Consider the following 23,431-nt stretch of genomic DNA (forward strand, 5'->3'; position numbering starts at 1 on the left):
ATCTACTGTTGTTTAACACTTTGACTGTCGAGTAAATAACCAAAACTGCCATGCCATCGAAACAGTTCTCTTAACACGTTAAGCGCCACGAAAATCTTAAGCGTCTTCCCATAGAGTTTGTCTTTTGTAGCAAGGAAGAGTAGGAATACTTATGAATTGTTTGGCGTTGCTACGTTTGCGTTACACTATTATCAACTTAGTTGCCTTATTAAACATTCTATCTCGCATCGGTTGTCTTGTATGTTACGATTGTTCTTTAGTCATTCGGAAGCGTCAGCCACCAGTGACTGACATGGCGCTTAACGTGCTATTAAAGCAAAAACTGAAGAGGCTAGATTCTTCGTAACGATTACTTTACTATATTCCTTATATCTCACGCAATTAATAAAATTTAGTTCGTTCTATACGTCACTAAGAAAACGAATGTTCAAGACTACGTTAAAAATGGTGTCACCCGTATTCGGCACCCGTGTCCACCCGTGCAATTCGTCAAAGTTCTTGTTTTCATAGAAATTTCTAACCAATTAATAAGCTGAAAGTTATATAGTTGTTCTTAGTTGCACAAGTGTTAAGTTGGCAAACAGTCATTTTAATTGATACAGTAGTTCTAGAGTTAAAAACTTAGAGAAGGTCAAATTCAAAAGATATTTCGACCTGGTAGCCCTAGAGTCATCAAGGACTTAAAGATGGCTGCCTTGGCGGTCCATAAATTCGTGGCATTCTGTTAGGATTTCGCGCCTTTATTAAGACCGACCACCCTCGTGAGAAAAATTCTGGGCTCGAGCAATTGAACGGCTTAATTGAATTTCTCCGCGCGTTGTTTTCGCCGACGATCGCGACGCATGTCCACGCGCGCCGTTCATTACTTTCAATTTGACGACGCTCCGTCGCGTCCGGTCCCTGATCCGCCGCCGCCGTTCGGACACGTGTAGCAATTATTCACCTGCGTTGAGACCGCTAACGGAGCCCAGACGGAGGACAGAAAGGAACGGAGTCTCGTTAAGCCCCCGTCTCCGTCCCGCGTAAGAACCGTTTCGCGTTTTACGCGAGGAATTGCTCTCGGCGGTCCGGTACGGCGCGGACACGCGCGAAATTTCGCTCCTCGTCCCCCGCGCTGAATCCGCTCGAGCTTTTTTCTCTCCGTGGAAATCATAGCCACGGCGAACTCCTTTGTCGGCCCGCATACCGTTACGCCGCGTTCCCACGTGGGCAGTCGCCGGACACGTGGAACTTACAGCTGTAAACGTACTCGAGACAATGCGTCTCAATGATTCGTGTTGTTCTCGGGGAGTACACTGGCGGAGGATAAAAACAGTTATGCGGTGGTCGCTGGAAACACTGGCCGGCGAGTCTAATTTAAACTAAATGCGGTGTGTTGTCGCTGAGACACGATTTCAATCGGGACAAGTATGTATACGTGTATGAGTCGCTTAGACGTTGACTAGGCGAAGTCGATGTTTTGATATTTTCGGATTTTCGTTGATTTTCATGGAATAGATGATGTTCTTGTTAGGTGTTGAAGGATTTACTCGTTTCTTCGTTTGTTCTGAGTGAGAAGGCTCTTCTTTTTATGGTTCCGAGTGTGTTGGATAATTGTTTTAGAAGGTGAAACTGTCGTTTTCTCAGTTTTTTGTCTTTTGTTCATTGAATTCTGAGTGACTCGTGTGGAGATATGGAGATATAGTGATATAGAGGTATAGAGGTATAGAGATATAGAGCTATAGAGCTCTAGAGATATAGAGATATAGAGATATAAAACTCTAGAGATACAGAGTTATAGAGCTATACAGAGATAGAGCTATAGAGCTATAGAGCTACAGAGCTATAGAGCTATATAGAGCTATAGTGCCATAGAGATATAGAGCTCTAGAGATATAGAACTCTAGAGATATAGAGATATAGGGATATAGGGATATAGAGCTATAGAGCTATAGAGCTATAGGGATGTAGAGCTATAGAGATATAGAGACATAGAGATATAGAGATATAGAGATGTAGAGATGTAGAGATGTAGAGATATAGTGACATAGTGATATAGTGATATAGAGATATAGAGATATAGAGCTATACAACTGCAGAGCTATAAAACTATAGAGCTATAGACCTATATAGACAAAAATACAGAGCTCCAGAGCTATACAGGTACAGAAACACAGAGATACAGAGACATAAAAACAAACACAGATATAATTTCCTAGATTTCACTGCTCCCACCCCCTCCAACAGGAACTACCAGAAAACTGCTGCCTCCGTTTCCCGAGAAACTTTTCATCGACTCCAATTACATCGGACACCCTAACGAATAGTCGTCGGTCGACAAATCGCAAAACGAACAATTCAAACGGAGCGCTCCCCTTAAACGAAAAATCCCTTCAACGCCTTCGCAGCCTGCCGAGGTGAGACACATTCACGGTTCCACAGAATCGTAAAAGAATGGGCCGCGAATGCGCAGCGCGGGTCGATCTTCGCGCGGCTGGAGCCGAGGACCATATCCAGGACGACAGGCTGGGAAGTTCGTTCCCGAAGAAATAAGCATTTTTAGCGGGAATTGCCGCGGTAATGGGGAGGTAACGAAGCCGCGCGCATTTAATGTCGGCCAGGAAGATCGCGGACGGAGGACGGAAAACTGGAAAGTGGAATAATTACGGGGAGTAGGCAGCGAGAGTAATTCGTTCTCATCGGTGCTCGTTAAAACAGCCTGGGAGGGGGGAGGAGAGGAGGAGGAATCGTCGTCGACGTCGTCGGCTCGATGGCTGCCCCTGCCCTCGAAAATTAACGATGATCCGCCGCGAGCCAACCGAGCCGAAAATCCCGCTTCCTCGGGAACGGTCCGCGACCGGTATCTAATAATCGTGTTTCCGCTATCCGAACTCTGGGATTCTAGAGTCTCACACTGCGCGTCGAATAATACATCTAATCCGCTCTTCGATCGCACGCCGCGAGCGTGTTCGGATGAATTCTAGGAGATTCGGTATGTATTTTATTCATATATATATATGTATCCAGGTATTTTCAACGTTGCAACCATGTTGTCGAATAGATTGTTCGACGATAAGGGTGCTGTCTTGAAGGAGACAGATCTGTTTTTGAATGACGCTACATGTGGCGTAGTATGTATCTAGAAATGAAAGATCCTCGTGGCTTTTCTGACAATGGTCCTCTGTTTTTTAGAGAAGTGAGTGTTAAGTTTGTGTGTTGCTGTGATACGGCGGTGAATAATATTACAACCGTGTTGTCGAATAGATTATTCGACGATACAAGGAGAGAAGACAGGTCTGTTTTTGAGTGAAGCTACATGTGCGTTGTAGTATATATCTAGAAATGAAAGATCCACGTGGCTTTTCTGACAATGGTCCTCTGTTTTTTAGAGAAGTGAGTGTTAAGTTTGTGTGTTGCTGTGATAAGACGATGAATAATATAGCAATAATGAAGTACAAGCTGTTTAGAGATGATAAGTCCAAGGAAAACGAAGAGAAACGGGGAAAATGGATTCCAAGCATGGAGGAACTTACCTCTGCGTCGTAGCCGTTACCATTGCTGCTACACTTTGTCGCAGGCTTCTAATCGTCCTATTATAGTAACATACAAACCTAACACTAAAACTACCGGGCAGTTGAATTTCTGGAATTTCTCTATTGAAACTCCTAGAGCTTTAGACTCGGGAGGTGACTCTCACCACTTGATTTCCTACAGTGAAGCTATAAAGTTTGATATTTATATCGATATTGACGTAAAATAGCTTTCTCCGTCAATTCGCGTGAATATCGTCTTAATCTCGTCAGAAAATGTTGAAATATTTCTAGCGAAAAACTTCGGAGTTCAAAGGGTTGATTGATTTACAATCCAGTTTCCCTATTGGTAAACCAATTCTTTGCCAACTTCTCAGACATCTATCTTTCGAATAATTGCAAAAGAGGAAATCGGTAATGGGTTATCCTGACCCGTCTGGTAGTTTTAGTATCAACCGAGCTCCTGGCTGTGTCTGCGTCTACCTCCATACACGTTTATTCTAATATTCAACCAATGCATGCAAAGTCTACTTCGCTGGTTGCCGGTGCGTTGAAAAACAATAGATTAAACGTCGGCTAAGGTTCGTTTCGAATTCGCGGAGGCGGACAGGCTCGTGTTTTTCCGAGACTAGGCGCGTCTAGGCGGCGCGCGTGATCGCGGAGGTTTTCGAATCAGAATCGGGCATGCGCCTGCGTTGGCTCGACCGGCCGGTAACCTCGCGTATCCATAATTGCGTCGCTTCCTGCGCATGAATACGGTTGTCCCACATTTCGGTAAGTACGCCTACCGGCTCGCGTTATTTTGCGAACTGGGTCGAACGGCTCGAGCCGGCCACCGTACGCCGCGCTGCTCGCCGTTCCGCGCGAGCCTAATCGGCCGCGTTCCCGACACCGTCTACACGTTCGCTGCGGATCGAGACTGTGAGTTCCCAAACAGACCGAATCCTTGTTTTCTGTTGATGCTATCAGCTGTGGTTACAAGACGGGACAAGACAATGTTGCGGTTTTTGAAATCAGTAACTGCAGTTTCCGAGGCAGTAATGGAATTTCAAGATGACACTGTGCTTGCTAAGGCGACACTGTAGTCTTCAAGATCTTTTGGTTCGGCGATATTGTTGCTCTCGAGATAATACTTTAGCTCTCACGATACCGTGCTTTCCAAAACAATATTGCGATTCCTGAGATACTGTAGTTGCGAGGAGGACACTATAGTTTCTAAGATAATGCTGCAATTCTCCAAACAGATCGAACCCTTGTTTTCTGTTGATGCTATCAGCTGTGGTTACAAGACGATGTTCTCGTTTTTGAAACCACACTACAGTTTCTAAGGCAATACTGGAATTTCAAGATGATACTGTGGTACCTAAGGCAATACTGTGCTTATCAAAACAATACTGTGATTCCTAAGATATTATAGTTGCAAGCAAACCACTCTAGTTTCTAAGACAATACTGCAATTCTCCAAACAGATCGAATCCTTGTTTTCTATTGCTGCTATCAGCTGTGGTTACAAGACGAGACAAGACAATGTTGTAATTTTCGAAACCACACTGCAGTATCTCAGACAATACTGAAATTTCCAAGATGACACTGTGGTTGCGACACTCTTCAAGATCTTTCGGTTAGGCGGGATTGTTGCTCCCAAGATAATACTTCGGCTCCCACGGCGATACCGTGTCTCCCAAAACAATATTGCGATTCCTAAGATATCGTGGTCGCGAAGAAAACACTCTAGTTTCCAGGACAATACTGTAATTCCCCAAACAATGCTGCAGCTCCCAAAGAAATTGTATGGTTACCAAGGCAGCGGTCTCCAAAGTAAGCGGGGGATTCGCTCTTGGAAACTACCGTTCTCCCACCCATTCCCAATGCGCTAAGCTTCTCTCTGCCTTCCGATCGACCGCAGAATTTTATCGGCAGCGCGCTCTTATCGTGGACGAGGATATGCGTCCCGCCGCGCCGGTACGCGTCCGCGATCGTAAACAGGATACCGATCTCTCGCCGGGCAAGGGTGCACCTATGCAAACTGTACCAGGACATATAATTTCAGTCGTTATACCCTTTACGGCGTAATATAGTTTAACGTGTCCACTGTTTTGCGATCCATTCATGGGCCGTAACCGGACTGCGGATGTTCGTGCGGCTACCAGCTTCTAGCGACGTGTCTCCGAGGCGTTACGTTCGATTGCAAATTGATTTCTTTAGAAAGAACTTCGACGCATTAGAAGCGGAACATGAATTATATATTCTCGAGGATTCAGTTCTATAACACACAGAATTCTCGAAAATATGTAATTAATATATATATATAATTCGTGCGGCTACCAGCTTCTAGCAACGTGTCTCCGAGGCGTTACGTTCGATTGCAGATTGATTTCGTTAGAAAGAACTTCGACGCATTAGAAGCGGAAAGCAAAATTAATTAAATATTTTCGAGAATTCAGTGTGTTACAGAACTGAACGGCACGTGTCACTTCTGTTTACTCTCGATTTTCGATTCTCTGCAGCTACTATTTATTATTAGGGAAGTGTTTAGCATCGTTAATGCTAGTCTTCGTTGTAGTTTAAAGATAAAGCTATGAGTTAAAAGTACAATGGAAATTACGTATTTTATGCTGAAACGAGTGCGTTAAGATAAGGTTTGCTATTGTTGCTGATAGTGTAAGTAATACGCATAGAACGTTCAACATTCTCGTAGATTTTCGGTTCCCTGTAGCTATAACTTATAATTACAGAAGTGTTTAGCATTGTTAATACTAGTCTTCGTTGTAGTTTAAAACTTAAATACAGGTAAAGCAGAATTAATTAAAAGTACCAATGATATCACGCGTTTCATGCTGAAACGAGTGTGTTAAGATAAGGTTTGCCATTATTAATGATAGTATAAGTATAATATCGAATGTTCGACATTCTCATAACAGTGAACGTGTTACTAATGATTCAATAGCCGATTAACACTTTGACTGCACGTCACCCGAATTCGGATGATTTTTTACAGAAACTTGGACATTAATTTTTTTGATGACGTACCGAACAAACCGAATTTTGTTGGATACATGAGACATAAGAAAGATAGTGGAACAATTATTAAGAACTTTAATTTCTCAGTTTCTGGTTAACGAAAAAAATTGTTTCGAGTACATGGTGGTTTTGATTTGTGTTTACGTGGCGGACAAACTGTTAAAGGACGCGACGACAAACACACAGGACTCGAGTCGAAATAAACGCGAGGTTATCCAACAGGCGACACTTTTCACGTGGAATCCGGACTCGTAATGGTTCCAGCGGGTTTCCGCGCTGGGAGTTTGACGAACCGATTCGAGGACCGTGATTACGCGAACACTTTGGAAGGTAATGAACGCACGGGAAGCAATTACGTTCTTCCACGCGGGGCGGTTGGAAAATTGTTGCTAGCTCGGGGTTGGAGCGGCAGCCATAGCTCGAGAGGGAACGCCATGCTAATTTCTCAAAGAATACCGGCCTCGGGGGAGGCTCGGTCTAGTTGGGTTCTCCTCGGGAAAATGTCTGGTGAATACGGGAACCGATGCGAATAATATCGTGCTACGATCGAAACGGAGAAGCCAACGATTGGATAATATTTTACTCGATCGAACGGACGATGTTGTCGCGTTGATTATTAACACGTTAAGCGCCACGAAAATCTTAAACGTTTTCCCATAGAGTTTGTCTTCTGTAGCAAAGAAAAGTAGGAATACTTATGAATTGTTTGGCGTTGCAACGTTTGCGTTACACTATTATCAACTTAGTTGCTTTATTAAATATTTTTATCTCGCATCGGTTGTCTTGTATGTTACGATTGTTTTTTAGTCATTCAGAAGCATCAGTCACCAGTGGCTGACATGGCGCTTAATGTATTAAACATTAGAAGATAAAGATACAGATGAATTCGAATGAAATTGAATTAAAAGATTGGCAGACCGAGGCGAATCTGATCAATGAGATTTAACAGCGGAATACTAATAGTTCAAATTGAGAATGACGTTTGTTTTCATAGATTTCTTACTAATAGACATTCAGCTTCAGTGAAAAGAACGATTAAAAAATTTAAAGATCTTCGTGTTACAAGTGACAAACTGGAAAGTGAGAAATATCCGTATTTCTCAGTTTTCAGCTTTCTGCTTATAACACGAAGGTTTCGAAGTTTTCTAATTTCTTTTATTGATATTCAAGCTAAAGGTCTACTAATAAGAAGCCTATGAAAGAAACAGTTCCTCCTCAGTTTCAACCATTAGTTCCTCGCCCGAGAATGCCAGGCAAACCCGACTCAAACAGATGATCCCGCTCCTAATACAAAGAACATCCTTCGACATCGCGAAATTCAAATGACATTTCATTCGTCCGTCCACGGCGCGTTATTTCGCTGTCGCCTCCCGCAGTCACAGCCCATTTCCCTAACGACGTGATCGCGCTACCCGAAGGAACGATTGAACCGTTCCAAAGGCGTCGCTGGACCACACCGGTACGTCCTCCAGCAAACACATAATAAACACTCTAAACGCATCGGCCGTGCATTGAAGCGATAACACAGTGTCCGTACCGGTGATTACACCGTCAAAGAAGTCCGCGTGCACCGTGGCAACCGGCAATTATTCCCTGGCCGCGTTCCACCGCCGTCTTTATCCGGGAATTTCCGTGAGAGGATTTCTCGGCGAGGCGCGCGACTCGGAATTTATTAGGAATAAACATCTGAAAAATACGGGGAACGCGAACGGAGGTTCGGTAGCTGCCGTTCCACGGCGCGCGGCCGGCGGAGGGGGAGCCGGCGTACAGAAGAAAAGCAAAAAAGGGAGTAGGAAAAGAGCAATTTACGAGCGAGCACTCGAGAAACGCGACCCTAATATTCAACCCCGCGGAGAGCTGAACGCTAAAGTTGATCCAGTAAATTTGCGCGTCCGTTTGGTAGATACGCTGGCCCAGTTTGCTGCAGCAGCAGCAGCAGCAGCAGCAGCAGCAGATACGAGAGCAAATGGGGCTGGCGAAGGGGGTTGAGGAGAGGGCGCGATATCTGTGTCACTGCACAAGCGCGGTGCTCTCGGCCGGCCGTGTACGATTCGCAGCGGTGTTCTTGGCCCGCTTGCGAACCCGCGGCGATCCGCAGACCACCGAAATACCATCCATCAATTCCGAAGGCCCACCCCTTACCCGGCGATCCGCAATTCCGCGCCAACGGAGAATATCCTGCCTTCATCCCCCTGTAGGCGAAAGATCGCTCGAGGAGCTACGCGAGCCTTGGCAAATACGCGATAAATTCCGCGGACCTTCTTTCCACCCCGGACTGATCGATAAATAACCCGAGCGTCGTTGCGACGGGGCTGGAATTTTGCTAAGCTTCGGCTGTTAACCGTTCGCGCTGAACAGCTTTCTACCTGGAGATCTTCGATAGTTTCTAATCATGCATGAACGACGATCTTTCTATACGTGAATAATAATTCACGTGTGAACTAAGAAACTGTGTTTCTTTATATTAACCCTTTGACGAAGATTGTTGGATACAAAACCTTCTGCTGAATTAAGTGCTTATATCGTAGAGAATAAGCAAACACTGTACTGATTTCTTATCCCAATAGTTAAATCATTTATTCGCAACTTGGCTTTCCAAGCATGTCAGTTTGATCTCGGCAGAACGACATTCGTCCGCAAAGGGTTGAACTTCATAATTCCGTTGTATTCGTTGTTCCTCGAGTGCAGAGGGTTAAGCGACCGTTTCGTATTTAAGTGCTTAACGAACATTCTACAGATTACTCCGACTCTTCCAGAAATCCGAGCCAGAAACTCTCCAAAGGACTGAAATTCTAAAACCATATTCGTCACATACCCGGCGAGCCCTCTTTCACCCGAGAATCTTTCCACCGGCTATTGTATAAGAATGTTCGTGTAGCAACAAAAGGCTAGAGACCAAGATTGACCGGCGCGAATCGGACTGGACGCCGCGTTACCGGCTACCGCGATGGCGTTCCACGTAGAGTTCCTGCTCGCAGCGAATCTGTCCGCAGAGTCCACTCGTCGGATCCCTCGAAATCCCTTCCTCTCTTTCTTTCTCTAGCTCATCCGGCTCGTCCGCTCGACCCTGCTGCGATAACTCGCTCTCTAGTGGAGCGCTTACGTAAGAAAGACGTATACCTACCTACCTACCTACCAACCCACCTCCTGGCTATTCAAGGGATCAAGGCAAACCGGTAAGCAGGCAGGCAGGCAAGCAGGCAGGCAGGCAGGCAGGCAGGCAGGTAAAGCTGGCAACCAGAGAGCAGCCACTCTAGGATGCAGGTATAGGTGAGTGGGTAGGTGGGCACATGTCGCGCGAACGAGCGCGCATGCCCTCGGATAAACCTGCCAAATGGATAGACCAACGGAAATACCTCCGCTCCACCTCCGCCGCCTTCTGCCCTTTCCTTGCCATCTTTCCCTTTTCCTACTCCTCCTCCTTCGGCCATAATACACCTGACTGGCCGTTCGCTTAACCTTTACACACCGCGTAATTACTTTCGTCTCCGTTCCTCGGGACTCCGCTTCTGGAACGAAACTGGACGAAAGACGCCGAATTTCGCGTTACCATTGAATAACGGAGATTCCCGCGGAATAAAAGTTTCCGACGCCGGGGGACAGGGGTTAAGTGGGAACTAGTTCCATCGAAAGTCTCGGCGCGTTGGAGATAAAGTAATCGACGTTCTTATCCGTCCATCTAACTCGGTTAATGGAATGTACAGCGGGAAGAACGGGTCTCTGTTTAACTTTCCTTTTCGCGAGTCGCTACAACACGAGGCTCGTATGTTTCACTTTAAGGGTTAACGCGGCCGTCACAGGCGAGTCGATCATCCGTGTTCGTCCGCGACCGCGTCGTTCCGTCTCATCCGCGGGGAGTGTTTGGGAAGAGACGACTCGAGGTTGTTGCAGGAGTAAGAATTTCAAGAGTTTGCACTGAATAATTCTATAGAGGAAACCGCAGCAGCCTCCAGCCAGCAGCGATACACTCCGCTCGTTAGCTCCGCGCGGATACTCCTCTCGGTCTTCCTTATTCTTCTCCTCCGCGTTTCCAACAGACTATCCCGCACGACACGATAATCGCAGCGTTACGGCACGCATTATGTAACTGCCGACTCGGTTTCGAGGATAACGAGGAATCGCGGGACGGGGAGGCGTACTTAGAGACAGGTGAGGACGCAGTTCGCGGAGCCGCTAATGAGTGGAGCGCGGATGTTCGTGCATTTACGGGCGCCTCAGCGCCGCAGAGTTTCTGCGTAACATTTCAGTAAATTGTTATTCAATCTGGAACCTAATAAACCCTTCACGGGAAGATACGGGCTCCTGTTTCACCCTTAACCGCTGTAAACGTTCGCACTTTGTTGCTAACGCGATTTCATAGATCGTTAACGCTTGTCGCGGTAGTTCACTCATTCCGGTGATCCGTTTTAGAATTTCTTAATACTTTAATAACGCGCCAGTATTAACTTAACAGCACCTTAACGCTAGATTCGCGTCGATTTAACTTTTTTCAATATTATTTAGCAAGTTTAAGTCGATCTGGAGCCGTGCAATTACGCGCAGGGCAATACTCCAGTTTCGAAGCCATAACTTTCACAATTTATAGACGTAGCTTCCCAGGAACAATGGAACAAAGCGTAGAATAACGTCCGTAAATCCAGCGTCGAGTCGTTCGAATATTTCGATAAATGAAAATTCGGGGCGACTCCGTAATGGTCAAAGGTTAACCCGCATTGTTGCACAGCGCTCCTCGAAACTGCATACCTCCATGAACTCGGAGATGAAATAGCCGCACACGTTCGCCGGATAGCTCGGGAATTGTTTAAAGATTACTAAATACAACGGCCGGCGATAAATCATCGCGGTCCCCCCGTCCGTTGTGCAACGCGCTCGAAACCGATGTTTTCGTTTCCGCCGTAATGTCCGCGAGTTTCATTTTATTCCGCGTTCATTCCGCGTGCCCAAGGCTAGCCGAGCACCGAGAGCGAAGATGGATCCTCCATCTCTGTCCCGATGCCTATAAGATCCTCGCAACCGAGGCACGTTATTCGTACGCCTCGGCTCATAGTAATCTCTCCGAGCACTCCGAAGGAGCTGTACCTCACTCGTCATTGTTATGATTTCACTGTACCCCGGTGAGATGCGCGGCGTACTCTCTTCCTCCGCGTCCTCCCATTACTTTAATTCCATTCCTTCCGAGACGCGCTCTTTGTCCTCCTTCCCCGGCTCGAAACGTGCCTCGCGTTCTTCCGCGTTCGAGCGGAATTCGGGGACGCGACGCTTCGAAAAACTTGGGAATTAATCTCCATCGCGATTCGTCGAACGAGAGTGAATTTTACTTACATCTTAGGACACGACGAAGCTTACGGTAGAACCACTGTGCAGTTCAATCGACGGTGAAGTGTTCTCTGTTTTATCGTAAAGATTACAAGAATTCGTTTATTGAGTTTTCAGTTGCCCGTTTCAATTTTAACGTATCCGAATCGATCTGTTTGATGATTCCTCGCAAGTGTGTCGGTGACTTCGACGACTGCTTAAGGAGAAATCCTGAACGAGCCATTTTGAAGGATCCGGTGGCGTCAAGAAAGTAATGGCAACGATGGATCGTAATAAACAGAGTGTTAACCGGCCCCGGCGATCGTTTCTTTTCCTTTCATTTGCGGTTTCTTCCGTCTCAATTCGCGCTTTCTTAGCGCGGCGCAATCATGGCGGCACGCCGCCGACGACACACATCGCGGAATATCGACGATATTGCCCGCAGTTCGAGTAATTGATCGTTTCGAGCGACCTACAGTCCGTATCGTTTGTTTTATTATCGGAAGAACGAAGGTTGGACGGACGAAGTTACGACGTACGGACATAATGGCGCGTAATGGCGGATGGCGAGGGTTATTTGTCACGCGATGGGAAACTTTTTAGCGGCGATAACGTCTGAATTACCCCGGCGTTCCACAAAATCCAGTTCCCCCGGCATTTATCGACCCAGACTCGTAAAACGAACGTCTTGGCGGTCCTGGCGATAACGTTGCTTAGATGCACCCGACGCGAATCACCTGTCTGGATTATACTCACGGAAATAGTCCTACGTACCCCTATAAATTACTTCGATAAACCACTGGACAATCAACGCTGCGGATCATACATGTAATCCTTCCACTTCTAACGGAACTCGAAGCAAACGTCGGTTAAGAATATCAAAAACTTTGACAATACGACGAGCTTCGAACCTCAGGAGGTGTAAACTTTCAATTTTTTCATTAAACTTTGCAATCGATCTTGACGATCCACAAGATATTATGAATAGTCGCCCTAGTTGCTCGGTGGTAACATTTATCGTCAGCTGAAACGATCTACTCCGCAAAATGGAAAGTATAAAAATTTGAAAATATGAAGAATGTGAAGCATTTAATAAAACAGAATTAATAATTTCGATCTGTAAAGTAGTAATTCTTCTTCGTTTCGCTTTAGTTTTTCGTTAGGATTGATTTTAATTGCATTTGGCCTCCATTTAACGAGTATACACTTCATTATTTGATTTTATCGCGCGCATAATGAGAGACTTTTCAAACCAAGTTCCACGCTTAACTGGTTAACACGTTAAGCGTCATGAAAATATTGTGTTCCTGTAGAATTATTCCTGTGTAGCAAAGAAAAGCAGGGACAGTTAATGATTCGGCGTTACAATCTTTGCATTGCACTGTTATTAACCTTGGAAATTGGGGATCTAAAAATAGATTACTAGGATACGTATCCGCGTGGTTCCACGGTTAACAAGAAATTCCTGGCGAAAATTCTTCATTCCGATCGACCTGTTCGATTCTAAATCGTCTCGTTCGAGTTCCACGGGTCTTTGAAGCGCGGCAGCCAGCGTAGCGTTCGCGTTATCGAACAGCGAAGCGCAGGATGTTACACAACCACCGGTTATAATATATTCCGCATATATATCTCGGAATACACGAGAGGCGCGGTGTTTACCGGAACGAGCGGCGGCCTGGTGCCGGGAGGTCGAGGTGTAATTAGGCCAGTGAAACGGGTCGATCGATTCCGCCCCGAAAAAGCTTCTCCCTGCTCCGAAAACCCATTTCGCCGTCCCGGGCACAAAGGAGACGCTCGAGCGACGCTAGCCCCGTCTCTTTGTATCCTTCTCCGCTGTTTCTCGCTGCGCGCGTTTCGATTCCGCAACGGTTCTTCTCGCGTTGCAACTCGCTCATCCCTTGGTCGTTGCACTTCCGCCAGTGACACGACTGTTACACCGTGTACCTCTGAACCGCGATCCCGCGAACTTCCGTTCCCAAGAAAACGCGTCCGCGGCGATCGATCGGACAAACGGTGGCCGTGATAACCCTGTTTCGACGGGATCAACGGAACAAATTACGTGGCACGAAATTATAGTATCGGCACGCTGGTCGATCGACGGTGAGTCAGCTGCTGAAACGAGTCATCCACGGTTCTTATTTCGCTACGATTCAAAACACAACGGATGCTTCTCTGAGAAATTCACTTGAAAATCAACGATCGATCTCTTGGAACCTGCACGAAAACATTCGAAAATAGTTACAGTGCTAAGAGAAAAACACAGGAAAGTTTCGAACAGAAGTTGTCAATTATGAATCGTACTAGACGTAACCCTGTAACAAGCATATTCTCCTTTCTTTCCAGTGAATCATTAACAATGAAGCGGTCGTATCGAGCTGGGCAAGAAAAAATCATAGAGCAATGGATCAATCGCGGGACTATGAATTATTTCGTTAGAATAAAAGCTCGGCGCAGATCGTATCGTTCCTTTGTCCGCGAGGAGAATGTTCAGGAAGGCTGGGACTCGCGCGGGGAGCAAATTAACGCGACCCTGACGGCGTTACGCAATTTCCGGGAAGAAGCGATCGTGGGGCTCGGCCGGCTCCTATTCTTCCTGAAGGAGTGGGTATCGGTGGCCGTCCTTGAAGCGCCCTTGGCGCGCTCGCAGGCGAAATCGGCCGCTCGGAAAGCTCGCCGAGGGTTGGGCGTGGTCTAGCGCGCCCGGTGACCTCCTAGCCGGCAAGGCGGCCATCTTTGAGCCGGATCCGATTGTCCGGGCGTGCTGCGAGGGTGAAAGTTGGGGTGGATTTTCGGCGAGGCTCGGGCCACGAGGCGAGCCGGGTAGATTCCGCTCGGAAAGGAGACGCCCTCACCCACGCCTCGATACCTCTCTTTCCTCTCCCGTCCTCTTCACTTTCGTTTTCCATCCCCTTTCGCCCTTTTTCTTCTTCCCTCTCACGGCACCGGGCATGTGCGTGAATTCTTGACGATTCGGCTACAAGATTTCACGGAGCGCAGAGTTCCCTCGAAGCGCAAGGGGAACCGTGGTGTCGGAGGAATGTCGAAATGAAGGGAATATGTCGTCGATATTAATAGAAATCTACTCGCCGACGGACATTCGAGTTTTCCGTGATACGAGAATTTTCTGAATACAAAGGAACGACGGTAAGAAACTAGTTTCTACGTTCGCAATGGCGTTGCCGAGTCGTTACGAGTGTTTCTCCGTTTTATATTCCACGCGGACAATCTCGTACGAGCGGCTCAACCTCGAACGGATTCTACTTCTCGTACGTCTACGAAGAGTAAAGTTGTTCAGGCGTTATCGTTTCGGTGCTCCGCCCTGTATAGCGGGCTACCGACCTTGAGAACACTTTTGGTAGAGTCGAAATAGGCTCGGCTGCGAGAAAGACGGTACATGCAGAGCTCCGTCGTTATGCAACACCGCGATCGGATTATTCTAAGACCTTGGATTTCATTTATGAACCAGCGAAGATGCGTTGAATCGTTGTGTTTCCTACAGGAATCTCGAATTTTCTCGTGAATTCTTCTGGCTCCGCGTACCCAGACGTATCGACGTACACGTCGGCGAGCAAGGATACACTCTATCTTTTTAATTCGTCCGCGCAATAAGATCGGAAACGTTGTTCAGCGTGTTCGGTCGTGGACCGAGAAATAATTGATTCGCGAGCGTAAAACTGTCGTTCTCGTGGGCGTAGCTCGGCTCGGGCCTGTGGGCCGGCGATAAAACCGGGACCGAGTCCCTGGAGGACGGTTAGGAGAGCGGCTTTATTTCTTCCGAGTTCGAGAAACGAGCAATGGACACGCATACGGTCGCGAAAATATCGTGAACATTTGAAATTTAAATTCGTTCCGCGGTCCAGCGCGAACTGGCGCAAACTGCCGATCGATACGCGGCCACGTGTGCGAATCTCGCGTTACGATCGCGCACGGGAAGGTGATAATCCTTTGTAAGCGGCTCGACTATCCTCTTTCCCGTCAATGAGATTATTCGCAATTATCCTCGGCGTTCCGAGCGTCAGCTTCCCAAATCGTACAAGACGAACCGATCGAATCGAGAACAATAAGTTACTCGCGCTCCGGCACCTTCGCGAAACTTCTTCGAAATTTCACGGACATCCTAATAAGCGATCCGTGTCGCGACTACATTCGATGATCCGACGATAATCGACAACGTTCCTTTGTCTTCGAGGTCTTCCTTCGCTGCCTATACTCCATTCGTGTACCCTACTGACGCGTTTCCGGGAAAAATGACGCGCGTTGCAACGCGAATAAAGCTGGCCCCGCCACGTGTCGACGTCTCGTTTCGATACTTGTTCGATGCAGTCGGCGTCCATCGCGGGCAACGGGGGCCGAGACGGAATGATGGAAGAGCGAGGAGCCGTGGGGGGAGGGTCGAAAATTTCTCGGGCGACGGATCTCGGCCGAATTTTGCGAAACGTTATGAAGCGGTAGTAGAAACAGCATAGTCGAAACTCCGCCGCTTTTTCTTCTTTTTCGCTTGTTCAAGGCCTCACCACCCGGTCCTCCCCACCGCTCGATTCCCGTGCTTATATCGCATCACGGTTCCATTCTCCCCCCTCGCCGCCCGCCGTCTTTCTCCACCCCACCGCCGACCGCCTTGCGATTTTTCTGCGCCTAGACCTCGGTCGTTCTCTTCTCCTCGCATTTCTTCCGTTCTCCGTCTCGCCCGTTTCGCTCTTCAGACTCACTCGACCTGTATCTAGCTCGTATATGGTCATTCGATTCGATGCCGAAGCTTTTCCGAGCGGCCCGCTCGTTTAACCAGTTAATTGTGTGTTTCACGAGTGTACGCGTCATCTCGAAAGCCAAACTAACGATACGTTTTTCAACTAATTCTTCAGATTTTCATTGGTAACCTATATTTTACCATCGTCCGCGTAATAGTAAAGACAGTAACGCGAGAACTCATTTCCTTAGTTCAATCCTACGGTTAGAACGCAGCGGTAAACGTGACTCAAAACTTTCTTTGTTACAAAGTAAACCACCTACGAAGCGCCGCATGCGCGACTGTATGAAGATGTTATCGAAACGGAAATTTTCCTCTGTATTTGCATAGAATCATTAATCATGAATCATCTTATAATAAGTCGCAACACGTCCGCTTGGCGTGTTGCGCGCGAGAACTTATTCGGCGCTCGAAGTTTCAATTGAAGGTAGAAAGAGGAAGAACCTCCGAGCGCGAGGCTTCGCAAAGGGTTCAATTGTTCGTTTATAACGTTGGCGTTACGCATTTGTTGCATATTCGGACCCTCGCAACCCATCACTAGCCGTGTCTCTTCCTCTTCACGCTCGCCCCCGCTGCTCCCCGCGCACCGGCACTCTCCTCTCCGTCCCCACCCGCGCGATGATCCACGATCTTTACGGATACCCCTTTCGCTCCGCCGTCCGGCCATTTCGCAATGATGTCATCCGCAACATTGGCGCAGACACAGACGAATTTTCAAACCGTGGCCGGCACGGGAAATTGGATTTCGGGGTGTCACGCAGTCCCCGTGGCTTCCTGGCGTTCCATCTCGCGCAAAATCCTGGCAAAAGTGCTATTACTGTTAACATAATCGCCGATGGAATCAACCGGGAACATACATTTATCGCACGACGCATCGTGACGTTGTAATTCGCTGTTATTTCCTGTGTTCTCAACGTTCTTTTCGAAGTCTGCCTCGACAGAGCTACGTTGTACATAGAAAATCGCGCTGTGCGAGACATCGTACATTTTCGAAGTTGAATGATACAGCAATGAAGCTTCGAACGCGTCAGTTTCGTTGCATTTTACTTTTCTTTGTTCCACGTTTCGTATGAATAATTAAGGATGAAATAAAAGTGTCGGTATATATATGTGCATATATATATTATTACCATTAGTGTTCGAGGCCGATAACGGCGGAAACGAAACTTTCATTCGAGGGATTAAATGGAAACCCGAAGCGGACGGGTCACGCTTCGCGGGTATCGTCGTTTTAGATTATTCGATCCCTTTAAAAGGGGTTTAACCCCTTCTCGGAGTCGATAATGCGATTAACGGGGACGAGGGGCTCGGGCGTTACTTTTAACGAGAACGAAAGATTTCCGAGCTTCTTACGGGCCGGACGCGTATCGACGCAATGGACGGCGGACAAAGGTAACCGTTCATAATTGAAATATTCATTTTTTCCCAGCGTCCATTGTTCCCGGGAAAAAATTCGAAGATAAAACGCAAAGAATTCATCAACGGAAGTTAATGCAATTAGGCGGTTTCCTGGTTGCGATGATGTAAGATTAATTAGAGGAATTATTTACCACTGTTATAATACGATATGGGACCCGTTCGTATTCGCGTGATAACCCGCGATACGAAGCAAAACCTGATCTCTCTGCTCGAGGAGGAGGAGAGATAGAGCGAGACTTTTTAAACCTGATGCATCTTGCTTCTCATTCAATTACGCTTTCGCCGTTTTATTCGTTTTCGCGGCGTAACTCACTTGTCCACTAATGTTACTCGAATAAATTGATACTACTAGTAGTAGTAGTAGTTAAAGCAATAACTATCTATCAACATTCGTTCTAGAGTTTCTTCTTTTATAACTACCGAATGTAGCTACAGCTATTTTTCCGAGTGATTCTTAAATGAATCGATGATTATTTGAAATTTCAGTAAATTCGATTTTAGTTCCTATAAAAAAAATGAAAACTAATCGATTCAACTATTCGGTAAATAGTTCTAGTGTGCATACACGCAACCGTGCTGCGATAGGATGGTGCCATGTTCGATCTCCGTTCCGAAATGGCCACGGAACGGCAAATTCGGCTATTCTGAACGATACTGATCGCGAGAGACTCTTTTTGGAGACAGGTACCAGCACGCGATGAGCCATGGCGAGCGGATTCGAGGCCAACGAGTAAAATTAGACAGCGCGTGGATGGAATCCGAGCCAATCGAGCTGCCCAAATGGAAATGGAAACGCTTCGAGTGTTATACACGAAAGATGGCCGCAATGGGACGCTAGCCTTCTATAAAATGGCGGATGTTGACCACCCGCCGCTAGGCGGGCCGTCTTTCCACGGCTTTTACCCAATACCGAGAAGAATCCTTTTTCAACGGTCCGTATCCTTGTCTCGCTTTAAGGTCCTAACGGACTCGTAATCGTCGCCCGCCATTTTGGTTCTACTACGAAAAACGTCGAACGATGTAAATACAAGATAATGGCTGATAATGCTTACTTCCGCATAAAATGTCGAAGCACACAGTCATATATATACGGCTAACAAATAAATCTAATCTCCATACGGAGTTAACGATGAAACCAACTGAAATGAAAGTACATTAATTAATCTGTATACCCTTAACAAAATGATTGTAACGAATTCGGTGACAGTCTCATCTGAACCGTACGAGTCTAGACTGATCTAGGCGTTAAAGCCTTCTTTTAACGCACCGGAAGCGTTAATATATTATACATATCAAGATTTATCGCAGCACTTAATTCTTTTATATAACCGTCCCATACGTCGTGGACTTTAATCAAAATTGCTTACACGCATGTGCCTGTAATAATGTAACACGTGGACGATAAATTAAGATATCCGAGCCAGAGAAAGAGGAAAGAGGTTAGAAACAACCCGAGCACACGGAACGGGCGCAATTACGCGTTAAAATAATGGCTAGACCGAGTTAACGACTGTGGCGTGTGGGCCGAACTCGATGGAAGCGAAAAAGGAGAGAGAGAAAAAAAAAAGAAGAAACGAATCTGGGAATATTAAGAGACCGGTACAAACTATCGAGACTACAATCTCGATAGCGGTGCGTACGTACAAAGTGGCACAAGGCAAGCCAGTCCCACTTCCCTTTCCTCCTTGCGTGTGTGTATGTGTATGTGTGTGTGTGTTTGTGTGTATAAATGTGCGCGCGCGCGTAGCGATCGCTCGCGAACGCGCACAGTATATCTCGTTCCATCATTCTGTCTCCTACCTCTCCATTCTTCCCAAGGAGTGGTAACTTTCCAAACTTCTCGCTTCTATTTCTCCTTTGCAGCTTGATCGTCCGTTGATACGCAATACGCAAGGAATCCCGGACACAGTTTGGTAAATATGTACCTACAGCGAGAGAGAATAAATATTTATATGCAATTATCCTCGTAAACAGTGTTCCGTTGAATACTTTTTCCTGATTTAACAGCTATCCAATGTATACATATGTACATATATACATTGGATTAATTATAATTTACCAAGAGTCGCGACTAAGCATCCATGTTGGTTTTCATAAAAATGGCCTAACCTCTTCTATCAATACGGTACGGTGTGCGTCTCTTTGGGAACATTATCGTTCACATACACGTCGAATCTCAACAGTCCGATCCGCAAATAGTATGTGTCACTATCAGCATTACGTTAGCATAGTGCTAACAGCTCGTAGAAAAAGCAAATAGCGTGTGAACAGTTTTCTTTGAAACGGCATCGCGAGGCGACGCCTTAGGAAACTTTTATACGAGAGTCGTTCAAAACCACCGATCGGAGCAGCCGAGCTGCCTGTTGGTTTGCCTTTTTTAAGTTGGCAATTCACACCTGTAACGCACGACGCGTTAAATTAGCGGTTGCGAAAAGAACGGGTCGCTCGACTCCTCGACACGGTTTCTCCTGGCCGACACCAGAGTACAAGTTACACAGTGAAAACAAACACGTTCTTCTATTTACAGAAACGACCGACACACGCGGCCGTCTTTAAAACCTCCGTTCGTCGTTTCTGATCCTTCGCAGGCGCGCCCGTCCGTCCGTTCGATCTGCCTCTCGTCATGATTTCGTGTTATCACCGGGTATATACTGTGCGATCGTGTGCGTGTAACCCTAGAACTATCGCGCCGTTTTCAACGAGCCATTTCGGACGCGCCTCGCTTTACGATCGTTTGTAATCGTAAACGCGGCACCGTCGGAAATTCTTAAATAAACGAATTTATTCACGTGTATATTACAAAACGGCGGCTTTAACTGTTCCCGGTGGGTTCACCGTTAATGGTTTCTCGACGTATATATTCGTACAGGAACGAGGATACGCGTTACACTTTATCGCCGACTACGTATCGTATTAATTAGACCGATTCACGCGAGACTATTTTAAGTTATATGGTTCTTGTAGAATTACCCAAACAACAACACACGGTGGTTCGAAAGGCATTCTTCACGCTCGCACGGCTGCTGGTTTGGCGTACGACGTCGAAAAATGAGGTTATGCCGCCTTTCGAAAGATAATTCACGGAGCCGCGATATTTGCGCGCGGCGTACGTGAGGCCGGTGACGTGGAAAGTCGATTCTCGAGTCGGAAAGAGAACTCGATTCTCTACGATACGAACGCGTCGAAAGAAACTTAACCGACGTATTACAAACTTGGACACGGTATAGCTATGTACGGAGTGACATCTATTGACTCACGCGACTATATAGACTCGCGAGCAAACTCTGGCTATGGAATAACACCCAAGTGCAAACGTAGATCGCTTTCGTATAGAAGCCGATTGTCTATGCGTGAAAGTTAAAGTCCAATTTACCGGACGGTAGGAAATATAACCTGTGTGCCCATAAAATCCGTTTTCTATATCGAAATAAATGGCTACAATGGAACACGGCCGTGGAGAACGTTAGCCGTGTCAACGAATGGCAAAAGAAACGTTGGACACTGGTTACATGGAAAACGACAACGGACCGTTTTATTAAGGAGAAGAAAAAAAACTTCAGACCTGTAATCGCGGCAACGATCCGGTATGTACACGGCACGAGGCGGACGGTATTTGCCAAGTTACGAAAGTAAGCGGCTTTAGAAAGTATAGAAGTCTCTCGAGGTGAACGGCGCTCTAACGGCGGGGATTCTTGCACGGCAATTACAAAGTGGCTTTGCAACGACGATCGTGCGGCCGGAGCTCTACTCGCTGCGTTACACGTAAGAAACCAGGGGCCTGCTGTTCGCCGTAGCAGGTGCACACCTTCCATCCGATTTACGACACACGTCGGACTCGGCTACTAAAAACAGAGAATATACTGTAACGGTTGGGAACGACGCGTAGTCTCTCTCTCATTGGAAACGTTCAAACGGATGCTTGAACGCGGGACGAAAAATTTCTTTTGAAAAATGACAGAAACAGAAAGGAAAGTATCGTTCAAGAAAAAATAAATAATAAAAAGAAAAATAAAAAAGAAACAAGCTTTCAAGCTTCTTTAGGCATGCCCTTAATCAACGCGGATTTATTTCGGGAATGAAATTTTCCGGTCGGCGATCGCCCGCAGTAATTTACGCTTGGAACGAGCGGAAAAGTAGTTTACGTACTGCGAGGAGGTCTGCGCGCGCGCGCGCTCTCTCTCTCTCTCTCTCTCTCTCTCACTCTCTCGATCTCTCTCTCTCTCTCCTCTCTTTCTCTCTTTCTCTCGACCTCGTTCGCGCGACTGAAAAACGAGAGGGAACGACAATGAAGGATGATGATGCTCGATGAACGGTCAGTACTCGCGCAGTGTTCTCCGTGATCCCAGAGCCTTTTCAACATGTTACATTACAGCTGGGGGAACACGGTTTTCACTGCTGAGCCTGGTGCTCCTACATAATACCGATATACCCAACTGGTGACCAGTTTCCTCCGCTCTCTTTTTCTTTCGGAGGTAATGCTCTTGGCGTTCCAAAAATCGCAACGACAGAATGCGAGAGAGGCGTGTGTGTACGTGTATGCGTGTGTGCGCAGAGATTCTTCTGGAACGTCGGGGCCCGTTGGTGTGTACGCCGATAAAAGGATATGCCGCGAGGCCGATAGGAGAGAGAAAAAGACTGACTATCTGTGCACACAGCCAAGCCAGTTTCTCACCCCCACTGACCTAGCGACCGAGAAAAGATCGACGGCGTAGCCGCGCATCGGTGTGCCGGACGAGACGAGCCGCGGAACCGATGTAGGTGAAGAGGAAAAAAGAAACAAATTCTTCTTGCCCTTCTGCACTCCAGTCGTTGTTGCGTATCCTCCACCAACTGCCGTAACAAACGTTAGATCACACACTGGCCCAGCGAGAGCGGAGCCACGGTTTGATCACGTGACGACGGGTTGCGTCACAGTTGCCCCTCTCACCACTCAACCAACGAACCAACGAACGACGGGACCGCCATCTTTACCCACTGAGAGACCAAGAGAAACACGAACACGAACATCGCGACGTGCGAGCAACGTTTCGTTTTTTTTTCTCTCTCTCTCTCCGTTCTTTCTTCAACTGCACAAAGGACAGATATCTTTAATCGGCGGTGGGGAACCGGTATCCACAAATTCGCTAAAAGCTTCTTTAACCCGTAACACGATTTGACCATTGGGTATGCTATAATTAGTACGAAAAGCTCCGATTCCTATGTGCCGCGCTGGCACTTACCGCGACTCACTTAACCCGCTTCGAGTCCGACTTCGTCGGAACCGACCATTAAACGAATCGAATACGCTCGAGAGCGTTTCTCTCGTGTGAACGTGTAAGTATTGAAAATTCGAATATAATCGGAATCCGTAAAAAAAGCGAAGAATCTCGTAACGCGACGACGATACGAACGCTGACCTATTTCCATTTCCGGGTCAAATGGTTCCGAACTCGATGCAAAT

General features: G+C 46.8%; 1 protein-coding gene across 4 annotated transcripts in view; it reads right to left on the bottom strand.

Moving 5' to 3' along the window:
- The window catches only part of LOC143174715 (uncharacterized), a 30,968-nt gene extending 8,375 nt beyond the window's left edge, over positions 1-22,593 (bottom strand). Inside the window, exons 1-3 of one of the 4 annotated variants that reach the window (XM_076369129.1) lie at positions 20,962-22,593; positions 19,792-19,916; positions 12,789-17,371 (exon numbers count right to left, since the gene is read on the bottom strand). In XM_076369129.1, coding sequence (XP_076225244.1) covers positions 17,326-17,371; positions 19,792-19,916; positions 20,962-20,994 — 204 coding nt within the window. In that variant the 5' untranslated portion in view covers positions 20,995-22,593 and the 3' untranslated portion in view covers positions 12,789-17,325. Of the gene's footprint in view, positions 1-12,788; positions 17,372-19,791; positions 19,917-20,050; positions 20,938-20,961 lie in introns of those variants that run through there. The other 3 variants (XR_012998956.1, XM_076369127.1, XM_076369128.1) reach the window with 3 other exon arrangements.
- Positions 22,594-23,431: the final 838 nt, after the last annotated feature.

The sequence above is a fragment of the Nomia melanderi genome, chromosome 7 (assembly GCF_051020985.1).
Source record: "Nomia melanderi isolate GNS246 chromosome 7, iyNomMela1, whole genome shotgun sequence".
Taxonomy (NCBI): Eukaryota; Metazoa; Arthropoda; class Insecta; order Hymenoptera; family Halictidae; genus Nomia; species Nomia melanderi.